General features: G+C 41.9%; 1 protein-coding gene across 1 annotated transcript in view; it reads right to left on the bottom strand.

Moving 5' to 3' along the window:
- The window catches only part of flt4 (fms related receptor tyrosine kinase 4), a 44585-nt gene that overhangs the window by 24429 nt on the left and 2836 nt on the right, over window positions 1-17320 (bottom strand). Inside the window, exons 2-3 of the mRNA XM_070962526.1 lie at window positions 2691-2787; window positions 528-802 (exon numbers count right to left, since the gene is read on the bottom strand). Coding sequence (XP_070818627.1) covers window positions 528-802; window positions 2691-2787 — 372 coding nt within the window. The remainder of the gene's footprint in view (window positions 1-527; window positions 803-2690; window positions 2788-17320) is intronic.

Here is a 17320-nt window from a genome sequence, read left to right as displayed (position 1 = left end):
CCGGGTGGTGCTGAGGCAGAGTCAACAACCCCCAGTGCAGCGGCTGCTTTGATACTGAAGTCATATTTAAACAGCAGATTTGTTTCAGTGGGATCTCTATGGTTTTCTTGTGAACCACCCAAGGAAAAGAGAAATTGAAGCATAAAGGCTCCACGCAGCCAAGCCAAAGAGACCAGGTCAGGCGGGCAGGAGATGAAACATGCTCTGTTTAAACACACAACAAGTTCAGACAGCAAAATGGCCACACAAACTGCAGACTCATTACTACAGCAAATTGATTTCTGCACAGAAGAGAAAACTCATGGTTGAAAATCAGAAGTGCTGTTAGGACTGACAATCCAATTTTCATAGTTGATATGACCTACACTCCAACAATTACTTTTAAATAAATTAAGAGAAACATTGAAACACTTTATAATGAATGTTTTGTGCTGAGCCAGTGAGTAGAACAACTCATTTGAATATTTTCAATTTCTAGTCAGTTGATGCCAGCATAGTGCATACATGTGTGTGCAACTGTGACTCACCTCGGACAAAGACGTAAATGCTGACGGCAGTAGTGCCGACAATGATGGCCTTGACATCTTTGTAATAGCAGCGATAGTAGCCCGTGTCTTTGGCCTGCGCCCCTCTCAGGGTCAGCCTCTTGCAGTACGGCCTCCCCGGCTCCCCCGGACACTCGCTGACCAAGGCGACCCTCTGCCCGGGGGTCCTGGTGGTCGGCAGCTGGGCCTGGCGGTCAGTTAGCTCCTGTCCCACCAGAGTCTGATCAGGCCAGGCCCAGGTCAGAGTGCGCTGTCCCCTGAGGATACAGAATTGAGGATAAGTTCGCATTTTCCAATCCCGTCCTACAGTAATAATCAGGTGCTGAGCACAGCAAGCAAAAACTGTTTCAGTGTGCATATCCACACCTGATCATTTCAAGACAGACTTGAATAAATATGAACAGAATCCTTTAATTTATTAAAAAAAATGAATTAAAAGCATTTTGGTATCTGTAGTCACATTCTCGCAGTCGGTGTCACGTATTAAATGTACAAGGTGAAAAGTGTTCATGTGCATGTTTGTTTGTGTGTGTGTGTGTGTGTGTGTGTGTGTGTGTGTGTGTGTGTATGTGATACTACAAATGTGCCTCCACACATCCCTGTTTGCTTTGTGCTTTGTCATGTTAATTCAGTTACGGCCGGGCATGTCAACCCGGAGGCATTATGAGCGAGATTGAGAGGAATCATAATGGCTGTCTGTAAACTGATAGCCATGATTTCACCACCTGCCTCCCCCATCTACAAATGCCCACATTTTCAGACAGTGCCAAAATGTGATGACTGGAAATAACTGCAGAAATCATAAAGGGCAATGAAAGCGTTCTGTGGGTTATTTTCCAGCGCCCGCCAATGACATCTACCTATCTCGATTCTATAAAATTGTACATTGTGACGACTAAACTGACAAAAATGAAACTGACTTCTTCTCCCAGGAGACTCTCAGTGGTGCTGGCCATGCGAGGTTTATATGCAACAACAACTATTTAAAATTGGTGTTGGAAAAAGTCCAAAGGTATCACCAGCTCTCCAAAGACAGCATTTTTTTGTACCACAGAAACAAAACAGTTAATGGAGGGACAGCTTTGGCAGCACAGCACAGCAGAGATTTCATAAGGATAAAGGACGGTTATTATGAGGGAATTCATATCTCATTTCGACTCAGTTTAAATCAATGCTGGCTGGTGTTTTAGAACAAAAAAAGTCTCTGTGCGGGTTATAGGACCTGACTCTTTTTTGTATTTTCATTTTATATCAGATAGATAGATGCATTAGAAAATGTGGTTTTGTGGAGTTTTGCCTTCGGCCACATGAGGGTCTGGGGACAGAGGGTGTTGTATGTTGTACAAACTTTAAAGCTGTCTGAAAGATTTTGGGTTTCATAAATAAAATGGATTTGACTTAACTAATTCCCATCAGAGGCATTAGAGCAAACTGAAGAAAAAATAGTAATAGCACTGCTGTAGAAATACTCCATTACGAGTAGAAGTCATGTATTAAAAATGTTATTTACGTACCAGCAAAATGTTGAAGTAAAAGCACTCAATAGAGCTTTATACTTTTATATTACATCATTCAGTTTTACTACTACACACTGCTCTTGGTATCACTTTATTACTGCTGTAGTTGCTGTTTTATATAGAACTAATGATTGTTTTTATTATTGATTAATCTGGTGATCACTTTCTCAGTTCGCTGATTAATAGTTTGGTTTGCACTACGACCTTGTTTTTTGTGGGATGTTAGAACACAGAAAAGCAACGAATCCTCAGGTTTGAGAAGCTGGATCGATGAAAGGTCGCTCTCATTTCATCCACTGTTGGGTAGTTCAATCCATAACAGTGCACCATCTTAGTTTGAGTGAGCAAAATCTTAGTAAAATAGAAAAAGTACAATATTTCTCTCATGTAGTGGACTGGAACCATAAAGTGGCGTGAAATTTTTCAAGCATCTGAAATGTATACTTAAGCACAGTACTTGCTTACAACTGCAGTGTATTGCATATATCTTTGACAGCAATCATTACGCAATAAGAGGCATGATTGATTTTGCTTTCTACCAGTGGATTTTACTTATTGAAATAACAAGCAGCAAATGAAGGACAACTGCACCCACACACTCCCAACCCAGAGCAGCACGCCCACATACCTGCATGTAATAGTGAGTGTTTCGTGGACTGGGATCACTAGGTCGTCTTTGGTGCTGTCAAGGATGGGTGGAGTCATAGAAAAGCCAATCACCAGACCTGTGGGAGCGAACACGGCAACTGCATTAGATTCATGTTAGGCAGGTCGCTCGGGACCGGGTCGGGACAGAGCTGCTGGTTGGCTGTCAAATCTCTGCAACACGCCAGGAACCTGAGGTTGAACACGACAGCAGCTCAGATAGCACATTGTTCATTACATTTACAAGCTGTCAGGCAATCTACAGCATTCGGTCCCTGATGCTGAGAAACACCCAGGCAGAGAAATCATGGCCCACTCATGAGGCGATGCTGGTCACAGCTCCCTACTTCCTCCTCTGAAATAGGCACAAAGACCATTTCACCTTGATTCATAACTAATGCATTCACTTCACTGACTTGTGCTTGGTTAATATGGCCAGTCTAGAATGTCATTACCATCCCAGAGTCCCCTCAGGGTGCTATTAGTGCTTAGTCAGACTCCACACCTACAGTCTATCATATATAAAAGTGTCACCATGACTTATGCTCCACCTGGATATCATTAGAGATGAAAACACACACAGAGCAACAGCACAGACAGAGAGGCGATATGAAGGTCGGGGGGCTTTCTTTGCATTTATGTAAGCAAATGATGACCATTTTTCACATCAGCCTCAGTGTTTGAAAATGATTTTGAAGCATGTGCAGGAATTCACTATATGATGGTACTTAGCCAGCAGACCGAGCAAAGCAGGGAACACTATTCAAGGACGAACAGAGCAGCAACAGAAACGCCTGAAAGTCCTCATTCAGTAGTTTACATTTAATCAATATTCTCATCATATGCTCACACATCTTCAAGCATGTGTACTACAGACAACCGGGGAGACAATAGACTTCAACACCGACTGCAGAAAAGCAGCAAGAATGATTTCACAACAGTCAATCATGACCTGCTGCCAATCAAAGCTCAGAGCTCTGGACAGCTGCGGTTCTTGTACACAAACCTCATTCCTCTAACGCATCCTGCTGCCCAGGGAGCACAATGGAGAAAGGTTATTCTTCTGTAAATATTTTGTTAATTATGTTTACAGTAAAGGCTGATCCCAGTGGAAGGATCAGCCTGGGTTCCTTCCAGTTCTGCAAACAGACCGTTAAAGCAGCTACAAGCAGTTTTTAACTGGCTATGAATCAGTCTCAGCTTAATCCTGATGTCTCTATATGACCTGCATAAGCAAATGAGGCTGTTTCTATACAGTCATTCTTAATGCTTGTCCCTGGATCCGATTTCCCATGACATCAGACAAAACGATTTTTGGCACGTAGACCAGAAGTGAAATGTTTACATTTCAGAGCAGGCTGTATGTTAGCCTGTAAAAGGAAGCAGGACGACGTATGTCTTTGGACAATTTCATTCTTGACAGTTTATTCTGATAGTGTAGTGGGATCTGCAAAGAAAAGAAATTCATCAAACAAAAAAAAAAAAAAAAAAGAAAGAAAAAGGGACAATGACAGAGGATGGGTGAAAACAACCTTGGTCTGTCATTCAATAGAAGCAGAGAACTGCTGGATTTGACAGGATTCAGAACCAGCCCTGAAGGGGTCCTTTCCCTCTGACACAGGTATGCACCACGTCTATGTTTGAAAGTGATTGTGAATCACGGTTTACAGTCCATGGAGGTTCAGGTCACCATCAAAATTACTGTAATACAACTGAATAACGTAATAGTTCATGTTGGCCTTGCTGTTGGCTTATTATGATGACAGTATGGCCTGGAAATGTTGATAACTTGAGCTTTCTCAATAAAATGACTATTACCAAGCAACCAAATCTGTTATTTCTATGTATACATCTAACCGAGGTGTATGAACGGTGCTAAAAGAAAGCTGACTTTGTTTCACCTTCTTCATATTCCAGTGAATCATCTTACACAGCCACAGACACATTGCCTCATCACTATGCATCCTGCGAACAGCTCTGTTTAATAAAAAAGAGAAAAGTATTACAGATAATTAGCATCTGTCTTTCACTCGCTTCCAGAACAAATGTTGACCAAATCAAGCTCTTCAGGACACGAGGTGGTGGTACTCATGGGAAACAAGTCTTCATTCTGGGAAACACTACCGCTTTCATCCACAGGGGCCGCCACAATCAACACAAAATGAGAGCTCCTTGTCGCTGCTTTAACATTGTGTGAGTGTGCAGCCTTGAATGCAGTTTTGTGAAAGTGTGCACAGAAACTTTCACTATGCAAGACTGAAAAACTTAGCTTTTATTTTACTTATGCCACAATAAATTTAAACACCCCCAAAAGCAAAAGATACAGATACAGATACAGATACAGATACAGATACAGATACAGATACAGACAACTTTATTAATCCCACCAGGGGCAATTGTTATGAACAGACACACTTTGCTTCAATAAAAATGAATAGCCGACCATTGTTTTTACACCGTGGCAATGCTCAAGGCCACTTTTCTCCTGCATTGCATTCTGCAATACTCAACCTGCTATAGTGATGCTTTATATCACAGATTCACAGTTTTTTTTTTTTAAATAAAATCTACAATAAATGAGAAAGGATCCTTATAATAATAATCCCCCCCCCCCCAAAAAAAAAAAAAATTACTGCTAAATTTCCCTTTTTAGTTTTGTCACGTCAATATTATATAGTTCAGTTTCCTTAAAGGAATAATATGACATTTTCAGAAAATGTTTATTTACTTTCTTGCCAAGAGTTAAGAGAGAAGATCGTTATCAGTCTCATATGTAACGTGTGAACATACTCAAAGTTCCTGTCCTTCCGTTAATTAAACCTCTAAAAACTCATCTCCCTTCATTAAAATGTCTTTTTTTTTCATCAAAATAATCCTTTAAGCCCTAAAATAGCTCAGATGTAAGTCTTTGCCTTCATTTCGTATGCATGTATATTTGAATATGCAAACAGTCATTGCCTCTGTCACCACCAACCCCCCGTCTTTGACTGTAACCCAGCCGTCTTGCTCGCTGTTGACTCTGGTCATCAAACACACAATCCTGAGCTTTTTATTTTTCTAGCTGCTGTACACTGCATGGCAAGTATAGAAGCAATTCAACCACACATGTTTGACACATCAGTCCGCATGCAGGTTTTTAGACATTACTACTGCAAATGTGAAAAAAGTTGTTGGCTATAACTCCTTTTGTCCTTCTAGAGAGTCCGATAAACTGCCTCAAGTGATGAACTGAACTGAAGACTACAAAATTAAAAATGCAAAAATATCTGCTGGTGTGGCTTTAGAAAGAAGTGAGATAACCAGACCGAGCAGCAGGCTAGCATCTTGAGGCTACATCTCTACCTGCATAACACATCCAAATCCCTGAGTTATACTGTGGAGTTGCACCATGTCTTGACAGTGCAGAACAATACATGGAATAAAAATGGTATCTCTGGCTCTGCTGCATCGATTGAGACCGTTCTTTTTCTTCTTCTTTTTTTTTTTTTCAAATTACCCATTGTGAGTCTGACAATGTTATAGGAGTGCAATGCTAAATCGATGGCGTTCACTTCAGCTGCAGCTGCAGGCAGTATAGAATCTACTGTACACACATCACAATGGCATTTATCTTCTGATCTATTTGTCAGAGAGAAAGTGAATGAGCCTATACTGTAAAATGTTGAATTATTCCTATGTGCATATGTAATGGAGGCCTGTTACACAGCTCTTGCTCACAGTTGAGCTTTCTCCTCTCTTGTAACTTAACCATCGCCTTATTGTACTTATAATATTGGTAGCCTACTTATGCATCATATCTTGCTGTTTTTACTGCCGCTTCTTACTACTGCACTATCCCCTTTGCTGATGTCACACACGACATTTCTCCATGTGGGATTAATAAAGCATTATGTTATTTTTTCTTATCTTATCCTATTATTGCTGGTGTTTCATACCAATAATATATTGATTCAGAATTCAAATATCCTTCTTTATCTCTGATGGGATCACAGTTGAAACAATAAAACCACCAACCAACATCTGTTTCTGTCTTTGCTTGGCTATTTAACATGATATCATGCTAACTTAAAACCACATACAACCCACAAAATAACACTTGTATGATTGTGAACTCGGATAGCTGACATTGCCCTGCTGACAGGCAACACACATGTTAAGAAACTGAAGTGGGAAGTGGTGGCAGTCCGTGAATCATTCCCAGCTTGTTCCCAGTGGGGTATTCCTTCCCTACCCTTTGAGAGATCTTTAACTTGGCCCCACAGGAGAAGCAAAGTTTTCCAAACATATTGTCTCAGCTCAGATGTGAACCTGCCACCAACTTCAGTCCCATCACCGCCCCTCTGCAGCACAGCTTTGTCCACTCTTCCCCACACCTGAAATGCTGTGAATCCAAACAGTGGGCTGTCTCAGAGAAACATACACAGGGGCCAACACGGCCCTCCAAGGGCTACGGACAAGGGGAAAGTGTGAAAGGAAATTCCTGCCAGACAGCTAACATCTTCACTATTTTAGGAATAGCAAATTTCCTTCACACACACTAAGGGGGAAGAACGAGAGAGATCATCTCCCTAAGTCCTAGATGAGTCCAAAGGACATCAGACAGATCACTCTACTATTGCCCATTAAGATTTCAGTCCCTTTCATGCCCACTAGAGACCTGGATATTTCCCTCAGAGTATAGACGGAGAGCATAAATCAAAGCCTGTGAGTTCCTAAGAGTCTAAGAGTAAGCCATTCAAATGATTGATATACTTGGTCTGAGAGGGAGAGTCAGTACAGAAATTCACTTTCCAGCCAGTTTGCTTGAAGCAAGGATAACAAGGATAATGTTACGCTTCCCAAGCAACAGAAATACTGGAAGAACTAGGTCCAACTCGTGTTACACTTGCAATGAAGTAATGCAACAAAGCGCAGCTGAATCTGCTTCTATCCAGTCGCCAGGAAAATGTGAAAATCCACTTTATATTTTCTCTTTTTTTGGAGCCTAAGGTGATGCTGCACAGTCGTGGTGGTTTGCCATTAGCCATGTAATTGTTTAAAACAAGCAAAGCATAGTAGGCTGCAAAATAAATCGATTTAACAGTTTCATACTGTGACATACTGCTGTTCATCAGCAGTATGTCACAGGCGGTTCCAAATACAGCCTATGAGCACTGTGATAGGGGTCCCGCATAGACATGAACCCCCTGAGAACCATCACTTCATTTCACTAGCTTTTTCAGCTTCACTAGCTTTTTTAGCTCCTTTCAGCTGATTGTTTTGGTTTTCTGGTCTGCAACATTCCTAATTTGGTTCACTGGCATTGCTCTCAACAGCTTCCAGCTGTTTTGCAGCCACAACAGGCTGCTGCTCTCAGTGACCAATGCTCTGGGAAACCCACTGCACATGACCTGTCCAGCATCATACAGCAGACAGAGTGTATGGTGACAGACAAAGCTGATGAATATGGTGAACAAAGTGAAGCAATGATCATTTATTTAAACATGTAAAATAACTATTGATACATTTTACTCATGTGAACCTCTCAAGGCTGTTTGAATAATGACTGTTGCTTTGAGAGGTCAGGGTGGATGGGTGGGTGTACAAATTATAAGGCTGGGACACCAAGGACTGCTGTTTGATGTGTGGACGCTACTAATAGTCATTGTGAATTTCTTTTGATCTCAACCATACGATCTTTGTCACACCTTTTCTATGTACTTTCAATTGCACAACACATTTAGAATATGTATTCAGTAGTAAAAACAACATGGACTGTAAATATTTCTGAGGAATAAGAAGAAAATACACAAGTATCAAGTGTACCGGTTGATATGCAGTGACATGGTTTTGCTTTGTGAGAGGTGTGCAGAGTGAGTGATGAGCAGAATGCCTTCTGTAGCTGAGTCTCAGTGATGGATGCTTCCCTCACAATCAGATGAATGATCGCACACTGACAGACAGGGTGCAAATTGTAAATCTTTTTGAAATGTCATGACTGACTGGCATGCCCTGAGAGACAATGCATCAAGATGTTAGGGGTGTATTTGGGAGAGACATCTGAAAAAGATTTATTTACTATAAAGGGGAGATTTTAGCTTTGGCTATTTGAAACGCTCCAATTTAGTAACATACACTGACGTGGCTATCACAGTCCAGCAGGAGTGTCTCACACCAGAGGACCAAGACGGCATCACACCCACACAGAGTCAAGCTAAAAGCTTTTTGAAGTCAAGCAAAAATATTTAACAGATCATTCAAACTGATACAGTTCATGACACATATGCTGTTGTACTGTGAGCTCAGCACCTCTTTCATTGTCTATTTCCTGGCTTCAGTTTGAGCCACATTACTTGTCAACACTTTGGATCTTTTATATATCACTTGTCATCCTAAGTGGGTCTGTCATAACTGCTCAAGGAGGTGCTGCAAAGTCATAACTTAATGTGTGCTGGGTTACACATGGCTGCAGGCCAAAACAGCCACCGACCTCTCCGCTGTTTGGACATTTCAGATTGATGAGAGTTAGGAAGGGGGCATTTCAGCGCCACACACTACAGGTGACTCTCGGCCATGGTGCTCAAGGAGCTGCTTGTTCTTTCCCCCATGTTTCATGATGAAAATGTATTGTGCAAGATGTCAATATGTTCTATATGCAATGATCATTTATTTAAACATGTAAAATAACTATTGATACATTTTACTCACGTGAACCTCTCAAGGCTGTTTAATGACTTTTGCTTTGAAAGGTCAGGGTGGATGGGTGGGTGTACAAATTATAAGACTGGGACACCAAGGACTGCTGTTTGATGTGTGGACGCTACTAATAGTCATTGTGAATTTCTTTTGATCTCAACCATACAATCTTTGTCACACCTTTTCTATGTACTTTCAATTGCACAACACATTTAGAATATGTATTCAGCAATAAAAACAACAAGGACTATATGCATGTGCTGTATAATGTATCCTAACTATGAGACTCCACATGTGTGGAGGCCAGTCAGCCTGTTTGAAAAAATCTATAATCCCATTAGTAATTGTTTGCAGTCTGTCATCTAAAATTAAAAGCACAAATTTCCAGAATGTATAGCTATGTGGAGTGAATGCCAAAGAAAACCAAACACATCATTTCATACAAGTTCATGGCTGATAGCATATCTTGTCACGATAATAAACACATTTTCCTGGCGCGACCTTTCATGTCACTTTTCATGACAGATTGTTACGGCTGTTATCACTCAGTTAGCCCATTTATCTTAATATGCATTAAACAGTGCTGTGAAAAAAGGTTAGCAGTCTCCACATATTGTATACGCCTTAAGGCTTGGAGGACAAGCTCAAAAAAGGGCTGGGTTAAAAAATAACCCAACTTTAAACTGGGTAACTATGGGACAGAGCGCACACAGGGTTGGTTTGTCCCAAGGGCTGAGTTTTGCCATTTAACCCAGAATGCCAGATTGCTCATTTGACCCAACGTAGTGAGTGAAATTAACACTGCTGCTGGGTAAAATATAGGTTATAGGTATATAGGTACATTGGATTATTTTAAAATTTTGGGGCAAAACACCACGATATATATACACATACACACACACAATAGATTAACTTCAAAATTCAAAATGACAACGTGATACAGCTATCATTACAACAACTGTCATCTAGCTAGCATCTACCAAAAAAAAACTAGCTAACGCAGAAATGTCACAGACTAAAAACCATCCCTGCCCCGATGATCTCAGACTTAAAATATAGGTATTCATATTAACCTACCATAAAATCCTGCCCACCGTGTGCTGCGCGAACCAGGTTCCAGAGATGGAGGAGCAGGAAAATTAATGGCTCAGCAGCTGGGTCAAAGTAACCAACATGTTGGTCAGCTGCAAATAAGCCCCTTACAACCCCTTTCACACAGCATGAGCAACCCAACGGCGTGTTTACAGATGCAAGCCAACACTTTTTGGAGTGTAGGCAGTAGTCAGCAGTTGTGTAGGTGGACAGTGAGTGAGCTGAGCTGCAGCTGTGAACTCAGGTTTCAGGGGACGGCCATCCTTTTATACACAAGGCTGCAGCTTCAATGAGAAAATGACAATGTCTGAGTGCACTGCACATTCAAGTTAACGTTAATCTATGATCAAATTTTTTAATTGTTTTCTTTGACATTTTGAGATTTGGTTTTTCATGTGTGAAAAGTGTGTCTTCAGCATGTATTTAGTCATTTAAATGTCATCATTATTATGATGATTATTATTAGAAATCATTTAGGTGTAAAAAAATGGTGGTGGCGCGTGTGTAGGTCTGAAACAATAGGTTTGGTACTGCTGCGTTTAGAACTGCAGGGGTTCTGTGGCTCTGCAGGACGGTGATACTGAGAGAGGCCAAGCAACGGAGCACACATGTTGTGAAGTGCACTGGTGAAATAAAACATGCAAATCATTGGTACAGTCCATTATTCAATTCATTTTTCTGAATTTTTTGTAACTAACAAAATCTCACAGATCAACATCTATCTATTTAGAATGACTGCTTGGCCTGAAAACTCAAATGGATGGTGATTGGCTGGTTGACAACAACCTTACAAAACAGGGGGCAGGGAGCCAAAAAAATATTTGAGCTTGGTTCCCCTCTTTTCCCAAGCATTCCAGCTGGTGGTGCAGAGATAAGCAGCAGCTTTGGGTGATTAGCTTCAACCAACAAAAAACAAGCATCACACTTCAAAAATATAAAAACATAAAATTTCCAAAGTTGATTTGCTCCTTCTGTTATCACACCCGATGATTACACAGCATAAAAAGTTTAGATGTGTAAAACCCTTCAGACAGATAAATGTCCCATTAAGGAAGTTAATCTTGTAGCCAATTTTCTAGATTTCCAACACTTGAGAATGACAATGACTCCACTTTATAAATCTTGTGATTCAGCGATTGCGTTCATAACTCTGATCACTGGAGATTAAAAACAAAAGAACTTCTCATTGGCAGAACGGGTTTTGTCTCAGAGAAACAGCTCACTGAACATGTCCTTGTAAAAACCTGACATTGGTCTTGCGAAATGTGATATCTCTGAAAATCCATTCTCACTGTGGGAGTAATGTGTCCACCCTGCACCAGCCCCAGCTGGTTCTGCCAGGCAAACACAAAGGTCTGAGAGAAATTTGTTTAAACATGCTACATGGACTTTTTAACCGGTTATGAAACAGTCTCAATTTAATGCTGATGCCTCGATATGATCCAAATAAAATGAGACTCAATTCCTCACGACACAGTCACAGTGAGTGGTACGTTTGTCAGTTAAAAGGAAGCAGGAGGACAATTTTAGACAATTACATTTTGTCATTATGGCTGACACTGGGGCAGCATCTGCAAAGAGAAAAAGAAAATAAATGGCTGAAGAACAAAATAATTAGGCCAAAGCGACGATGATAGAGCACAGGTGAAAACACCTTGATCGGTCATTCGACAGATGGAGAGAATAGCTGGATTTGAAAGGACTGGCCTTTAATTTTCTCACCAACCATTCATCCAGTCGACTTCACACTGGTCAGGTGTATTGCCGAGGACCCAAACAAATGCAGTGTCGAGTGTTAAGTAGTTTGGATGATCTTTTATGGATAAATTATTAAGAACTATCCAATCTTGACGCAGTGTTTCTATTTTAAAGTGCCTTTACGGCACTGGTTTCGCAGCCCAGGAGACTCACAGACAAGTTGCATGCATTGTAAATCATCTCACATGATGCTCTTCAGTCAATCAAATCTGTGTACTCCAATAAGCATTGCAACTGGAGTCAGTGAGTGACACACACGCACACACTCAAACACAGGGGAAAGATGAAACGAGAGACAACAGTCGGAGAAATAAGTGAGTCAGAGAAAAGTAATTTCACATGGCGTGCTCTGAAAGTAGCAACAGAATGGACGGACTTACGTGTTCATTCTTCCCACCCAAATACGTCCCACCTTCAAAAGATTCATTGTCAGTGTGGGCTATCTACAGTATTTTCACTGCTTTTCCTGCCCTCCTGCCCTTCCAACAAGGAACTGAAGCCATTATATCACTCCCTCCAAGGCCACCAGACTCCTTTGAACAAACAGTATTTTTACCTCTCAGAACTCAGGCCTTACTGGTCTACCACTGCCTTGAGGGGTTAGTTAGCTTGTACTATTCAGTGAATCCAAACCAACCCTTCAAAACACTGAGGTCATTGTACTTCGGTGAGTGGTGAGTGCTGGGTGTAAATGTAATTCAGATAAGGATGAGGCAGTCCTTTCTGCATTCCTCAGACATGCCAGCCATGTGACAGCGATCATGTAGAGATGTTTACTACAGACACATGGGTTGACACAGCTGGCGTTTCTGCCTCCTCTGTGCTGCATGCCTCTGTCATGATGGAAGTGCCAGATGTATATGAGCTAAGTGCCAAAAGTCAGAATATTTCAAGGACAATTGTGCCTGTTTGCTCAGCATGTGTATTGGGCTCCACTTTGATGTGTCAGCTCCACATACCTGGTTGACAGGGAAGAAAGATGTGCGACTGGCTACTTGTCAATTTAAATGTGCAAATAGCATGTCAGGGGAACATCAAAAGTAGCTCTTTATTTAGGTCTGAAGGACCAGAATACCAAGAGGTGCAGAGGACTGCTGCACCTAACAGTTTTGCAACAAGAATATGACAAAAATGTAAGAAAAAGGAAAGTGCTGGAAAGAACGATCTTTCTCTGTAAACAAGAATCAGACAGTAATGAAAATGTCCAACGGAAAGTAGCTCTGCAGAGTTACAGAGGCATTAATGGTTTCTGTTTAGATGCATGATGGGCTCGTTTTGTGAGGAGTTATGGCACAATCAACTGTGAGATTGCAAGTTGGAGTGCTATAAAGCAGATCTTTTACCAATTTAAATGCATCTGTGTGTGCGTTCATCTTATTCCGAGTTGAGCTCTCTTCCTGGCTCATACTGATAGTTTTGTCACACTCAGGGAATACAGAAACTGGACTTCTCAACCTATGGAGGAAACCTGCTGAGTATAGATAAATCATACATATACCCACACAAGAGAGGGAAGAAGCCTAGCTGCCATTGTGCTCTATAAGCCTGTTAAAAATGTAAAGCTTCTCTGACAAGCAGACAGACAAGGCAGGCAGGCGTCGAGAGCATCAAAGGTACGCATGAAGATGAGAGCTCTTCTCTCCAAGGCTGCAACACAGGGCACATTAAAGCTTTTGTGAAAGGTGGCACAATGTTCTTCAACGCAAGCAAATTTCCTGTTTTCTTTATCATGTTCACGCTTCTCCCACTTCCCTTTTTCATGGACGGTCAAGGAGATGTTGCCATTAGTGCTTCCTCACTCCTCTGTAGTCTCTGATCAGTCACGTGACAGGAACAGGAAAAGACAAACCTTGTGTAAACAAATAAAGCTTTTCTCAGAGTTCTCAGTTTGGCAGAAAGGACAGTTCACAGATACAGCATTTGTGATTACGCACTTGTGCTGTTACTTTGAGGTTTTTTATTGCACGAATGGGCAAAATGCCTGGGAAGATGAATCAAATCTTTCTACATATACAGCTGTGACTTTCCCTTCAATGGACGCTCAGTTTAAACACAATCACACATGGTCAAAAGCACTTGAATGAGACAGAAAATGATTGACTGGAAATTGACTACACTTTTTTCTTAAGGCCTTTAGAGGGTAAAGAACAACATGTAGGTGACAGTGCAGCTACAGTTATTTCAGTGACACAGTAACTGGAAACAGGCCAAGGTTAACACACTCTGAAATAGCCCTGTATGTCCGGTGAGGGACGGGAGGCCATGCAGGCCATGAAGCAGACCTGCTTTCTGGACGTGGAGTCAGCCAGCCTCAGGCTACAATATACTCCCTCTATCTCTCTCTTGCTCTGAGAGAAATAAAGTCCACTTCCTCTGTCATCTGGACACAAGGCCGGGCCAAAGCCAGGCGACGGACTGACTGGCAGCCCAGCTTTGATTTCATTGTTACTATGGAGGAGGATGACATCCACTACGTCCCTGTCCTCTCCGCTATTGCGGGAGTTAGGCCTTTCCAACATCCTGCCAGAGGAGGGGTGCGAAATTAAGGATACGGCGACAAGCCATCTGGGCCAGCTTCCTATGTTTAAAACCTCTGTCCCTGACTAAATCTTCCTGTACCTGCCTCACAGGCACACCGGACAACTGAAGCACTTCCTCTGTGGCGATTCTTTTTTTTGCATGTCATCGTTTTTATCACTGAGAAATGGTTTCCCTTCTAAGAGGGGAACCAAGCATGTTCTGGTAAACGCTTTGTCCTGGCCCCTGGCTCTGACATGCTGTTAGGAAATTTAAAATATCTCTTTGAGTACAAGCAAGTGCCAAAGATTAGCACAGTCCATGCCTGCTGTGATGACTTGCACGCTCCTAAAACTCGTGCTGCGACTCTTCAGAGGCCAAACTTTGAGGAGCCCCATTACTGAGCTTATTAGCCAGTTCCTGGAGATTCAGGCCATAAACAAGACTCTGCTGCCATGTCAGATGTCCCAGTGAGCTAAATCACTGTGGCAGCTTCAGATGCCATAGAAAACAAGGGCAAAGTAGGGAGTGCTGGGTCAACAACTATGGTACTGAATGCCGAAAGGGAGGGAAGATGGCAATTTCCTCAGGCTTTGCCAATGGACTGGTTCCCATGAACCTCAAGAGGTATGAGTGGCCAATAAAATGCTACATGGACTTCCAAGTCACAGCCTCATACTCACAAAGCTGCCTGAGACTTAGTAGCAATTGAACATAATAGCAATGGTGGTTCTTGTTAAACTGATAAGGGCTCTACATGATGCTTGTTTCCAAGCAACACAAGCACTTTGGAGTGTTGTAATATCCGTGTTAACGGCTACCGTGTCCCAGGATCCAGTTTCTGCTGTCAGAGAATGTGTAGAGTGACTGACCAATAAAGCTGATAGATGCCACAAAGCAATTTCCCCCCAGTGCCTGTCAACACTACTTACAATAATTGTCTTTTCACTGGTTGTTACAGATGCTGAATTTCATGTAATTGGCCATCTATTAGCATGTCAAGACAGTTCGAATAGGTAAGCATTTGTAGGTGTGAATTCAAAACCTCTAATTATTAAGCTGTGCAGCAGTCTTTGTGATGCTTTTTTTTTCTCAATTAACAACAGTTTTTCTCATCTCACATGTACAACTTACCTATTCATGAGGGGGTTCATTCACTCATTGAGTTATAGCTCTTGTGCTGTGTGCAAATCGTCATGAAAATTCATTTCTGACTGTCTTTGTGCTGCAGTGGCAGCAATACGAAACTCAGTGTGAACACAGAGAGAATGAAAATCGATAGGTTAAACCCTCTCAGCATGGTAATTACTCCAAGTGTGGGGGAGCAAGACTGCTCACAAAAATGTACACTGCGGGAGCAGAACGGGAGGCTGTTCTGGCTAACATTTCATTTGCACAGTAGGACCATGTGTGCGACAATTTCTGTAACTTTCCCAAACCACCAATCGGACATTCACACTCACTTTACGCCGCCACTGACTAGCTGTGCAAAGGTAAGAAAGGACAGAGGGTTTGAAATTCTTTCTGGATTTCTTTTTGTAATTCTCTACACAACTTTTACTGTTGCACATACAACAGAGTGCAACACTATGAGTGTCTGAAAATAAGAGTCTGAAGCAGTGGAAGCAGCTTTGTGAGGCTGCGCTTAGGCACAGTGCTGGTTTTACCATCTTAGTGTTGCGTGTTAGCATGCTAACGTGCTCATCAGCAGTGCTTCAGCTGAGGCTGACAGGAATGTCATTCGAGTTTTGCAGATATTTAGCCACAAACCAAAATATCAGATGCATTTTGGCCTGATTATGGCAGAAGATGAAAAGTTAAGGGATCACTAAATTTATTCCAACTGATACTGAGAGGAACGTGGATGCCTGCATTAAATTTCATGGCGATGCGTCCAGTAGTTATTGAGATATTTCTGTCCAAACCGACCTACAGACCAACGTTGCCACCCTTAGATCCAGGCAGTTAGTGTGGCTAAAACTGGGCACAGAGAAAATGGAGGGAAATATGAAAACAAGAAATACCACAGATGGTTTTCATCAACTATCTAACACCAACGTTGACACATATTTGGCTTTTGCAGCAGATTCCTGGTGTGGAAAGAGCTTATCTCTCAGCTTGAGTCATATTTGGGGTGTTGGTGCTTTAGCATGATGAGAAAGTGAGTGACCAGACTTATAAATGCCCAAGGGGCCTTGCTACTCCTTGCCAGTGATGAGTGAGGCACCGGACTCCCTATTTATTTGGACTTTACTGCAGAGAGCTTCCCACACGGAGCAGCAGCAACAGCATTCCTCTCTCATCCGAGCTCCTCTCCAGCTGATAGAACAAGATATTCACGGACAGACACAGAGGGTCCACTCCTCGGAGTCCTGAGGTTGAATCCTGAGATCAGCGCTGAGAATAGGGGGATATTGTTGGCTAAAACAACTCGACCCCTATAAGTGGACGACTAGAATAATACCCAGAGTTGAGAGTCAGATTTCTGGGATGATCTGATCAAGCGGAGGTATGCGTACAGAAAACACTCAGCTAAAAGCAATATCAACACTGTGCACCCAAGACACAGAG

The sequence above is a fragment of the Chaetodon trifascialis genome, chromosome 5 (assembly GCF_039877785.1).
Source record: "Chaetodon trifascialis isolate fChaTrf1 chromosome 5, fChaTrf1.hap1, whole genome shotgun sequence".
Classification (NCBI taxonomy): domain Eukaryota; kingdom Metazoa; phylum Chordata; class Actinopteri; order Chaetodontiformes; family Chaetodontidae; genus Chaetodon; species Chaetodon trifascialis.
The sequence above is the reverse complement of the archived record's forward strand: the minus strand, read 5'-3'. Positions and strand labels throughout refer to the sequence as shown.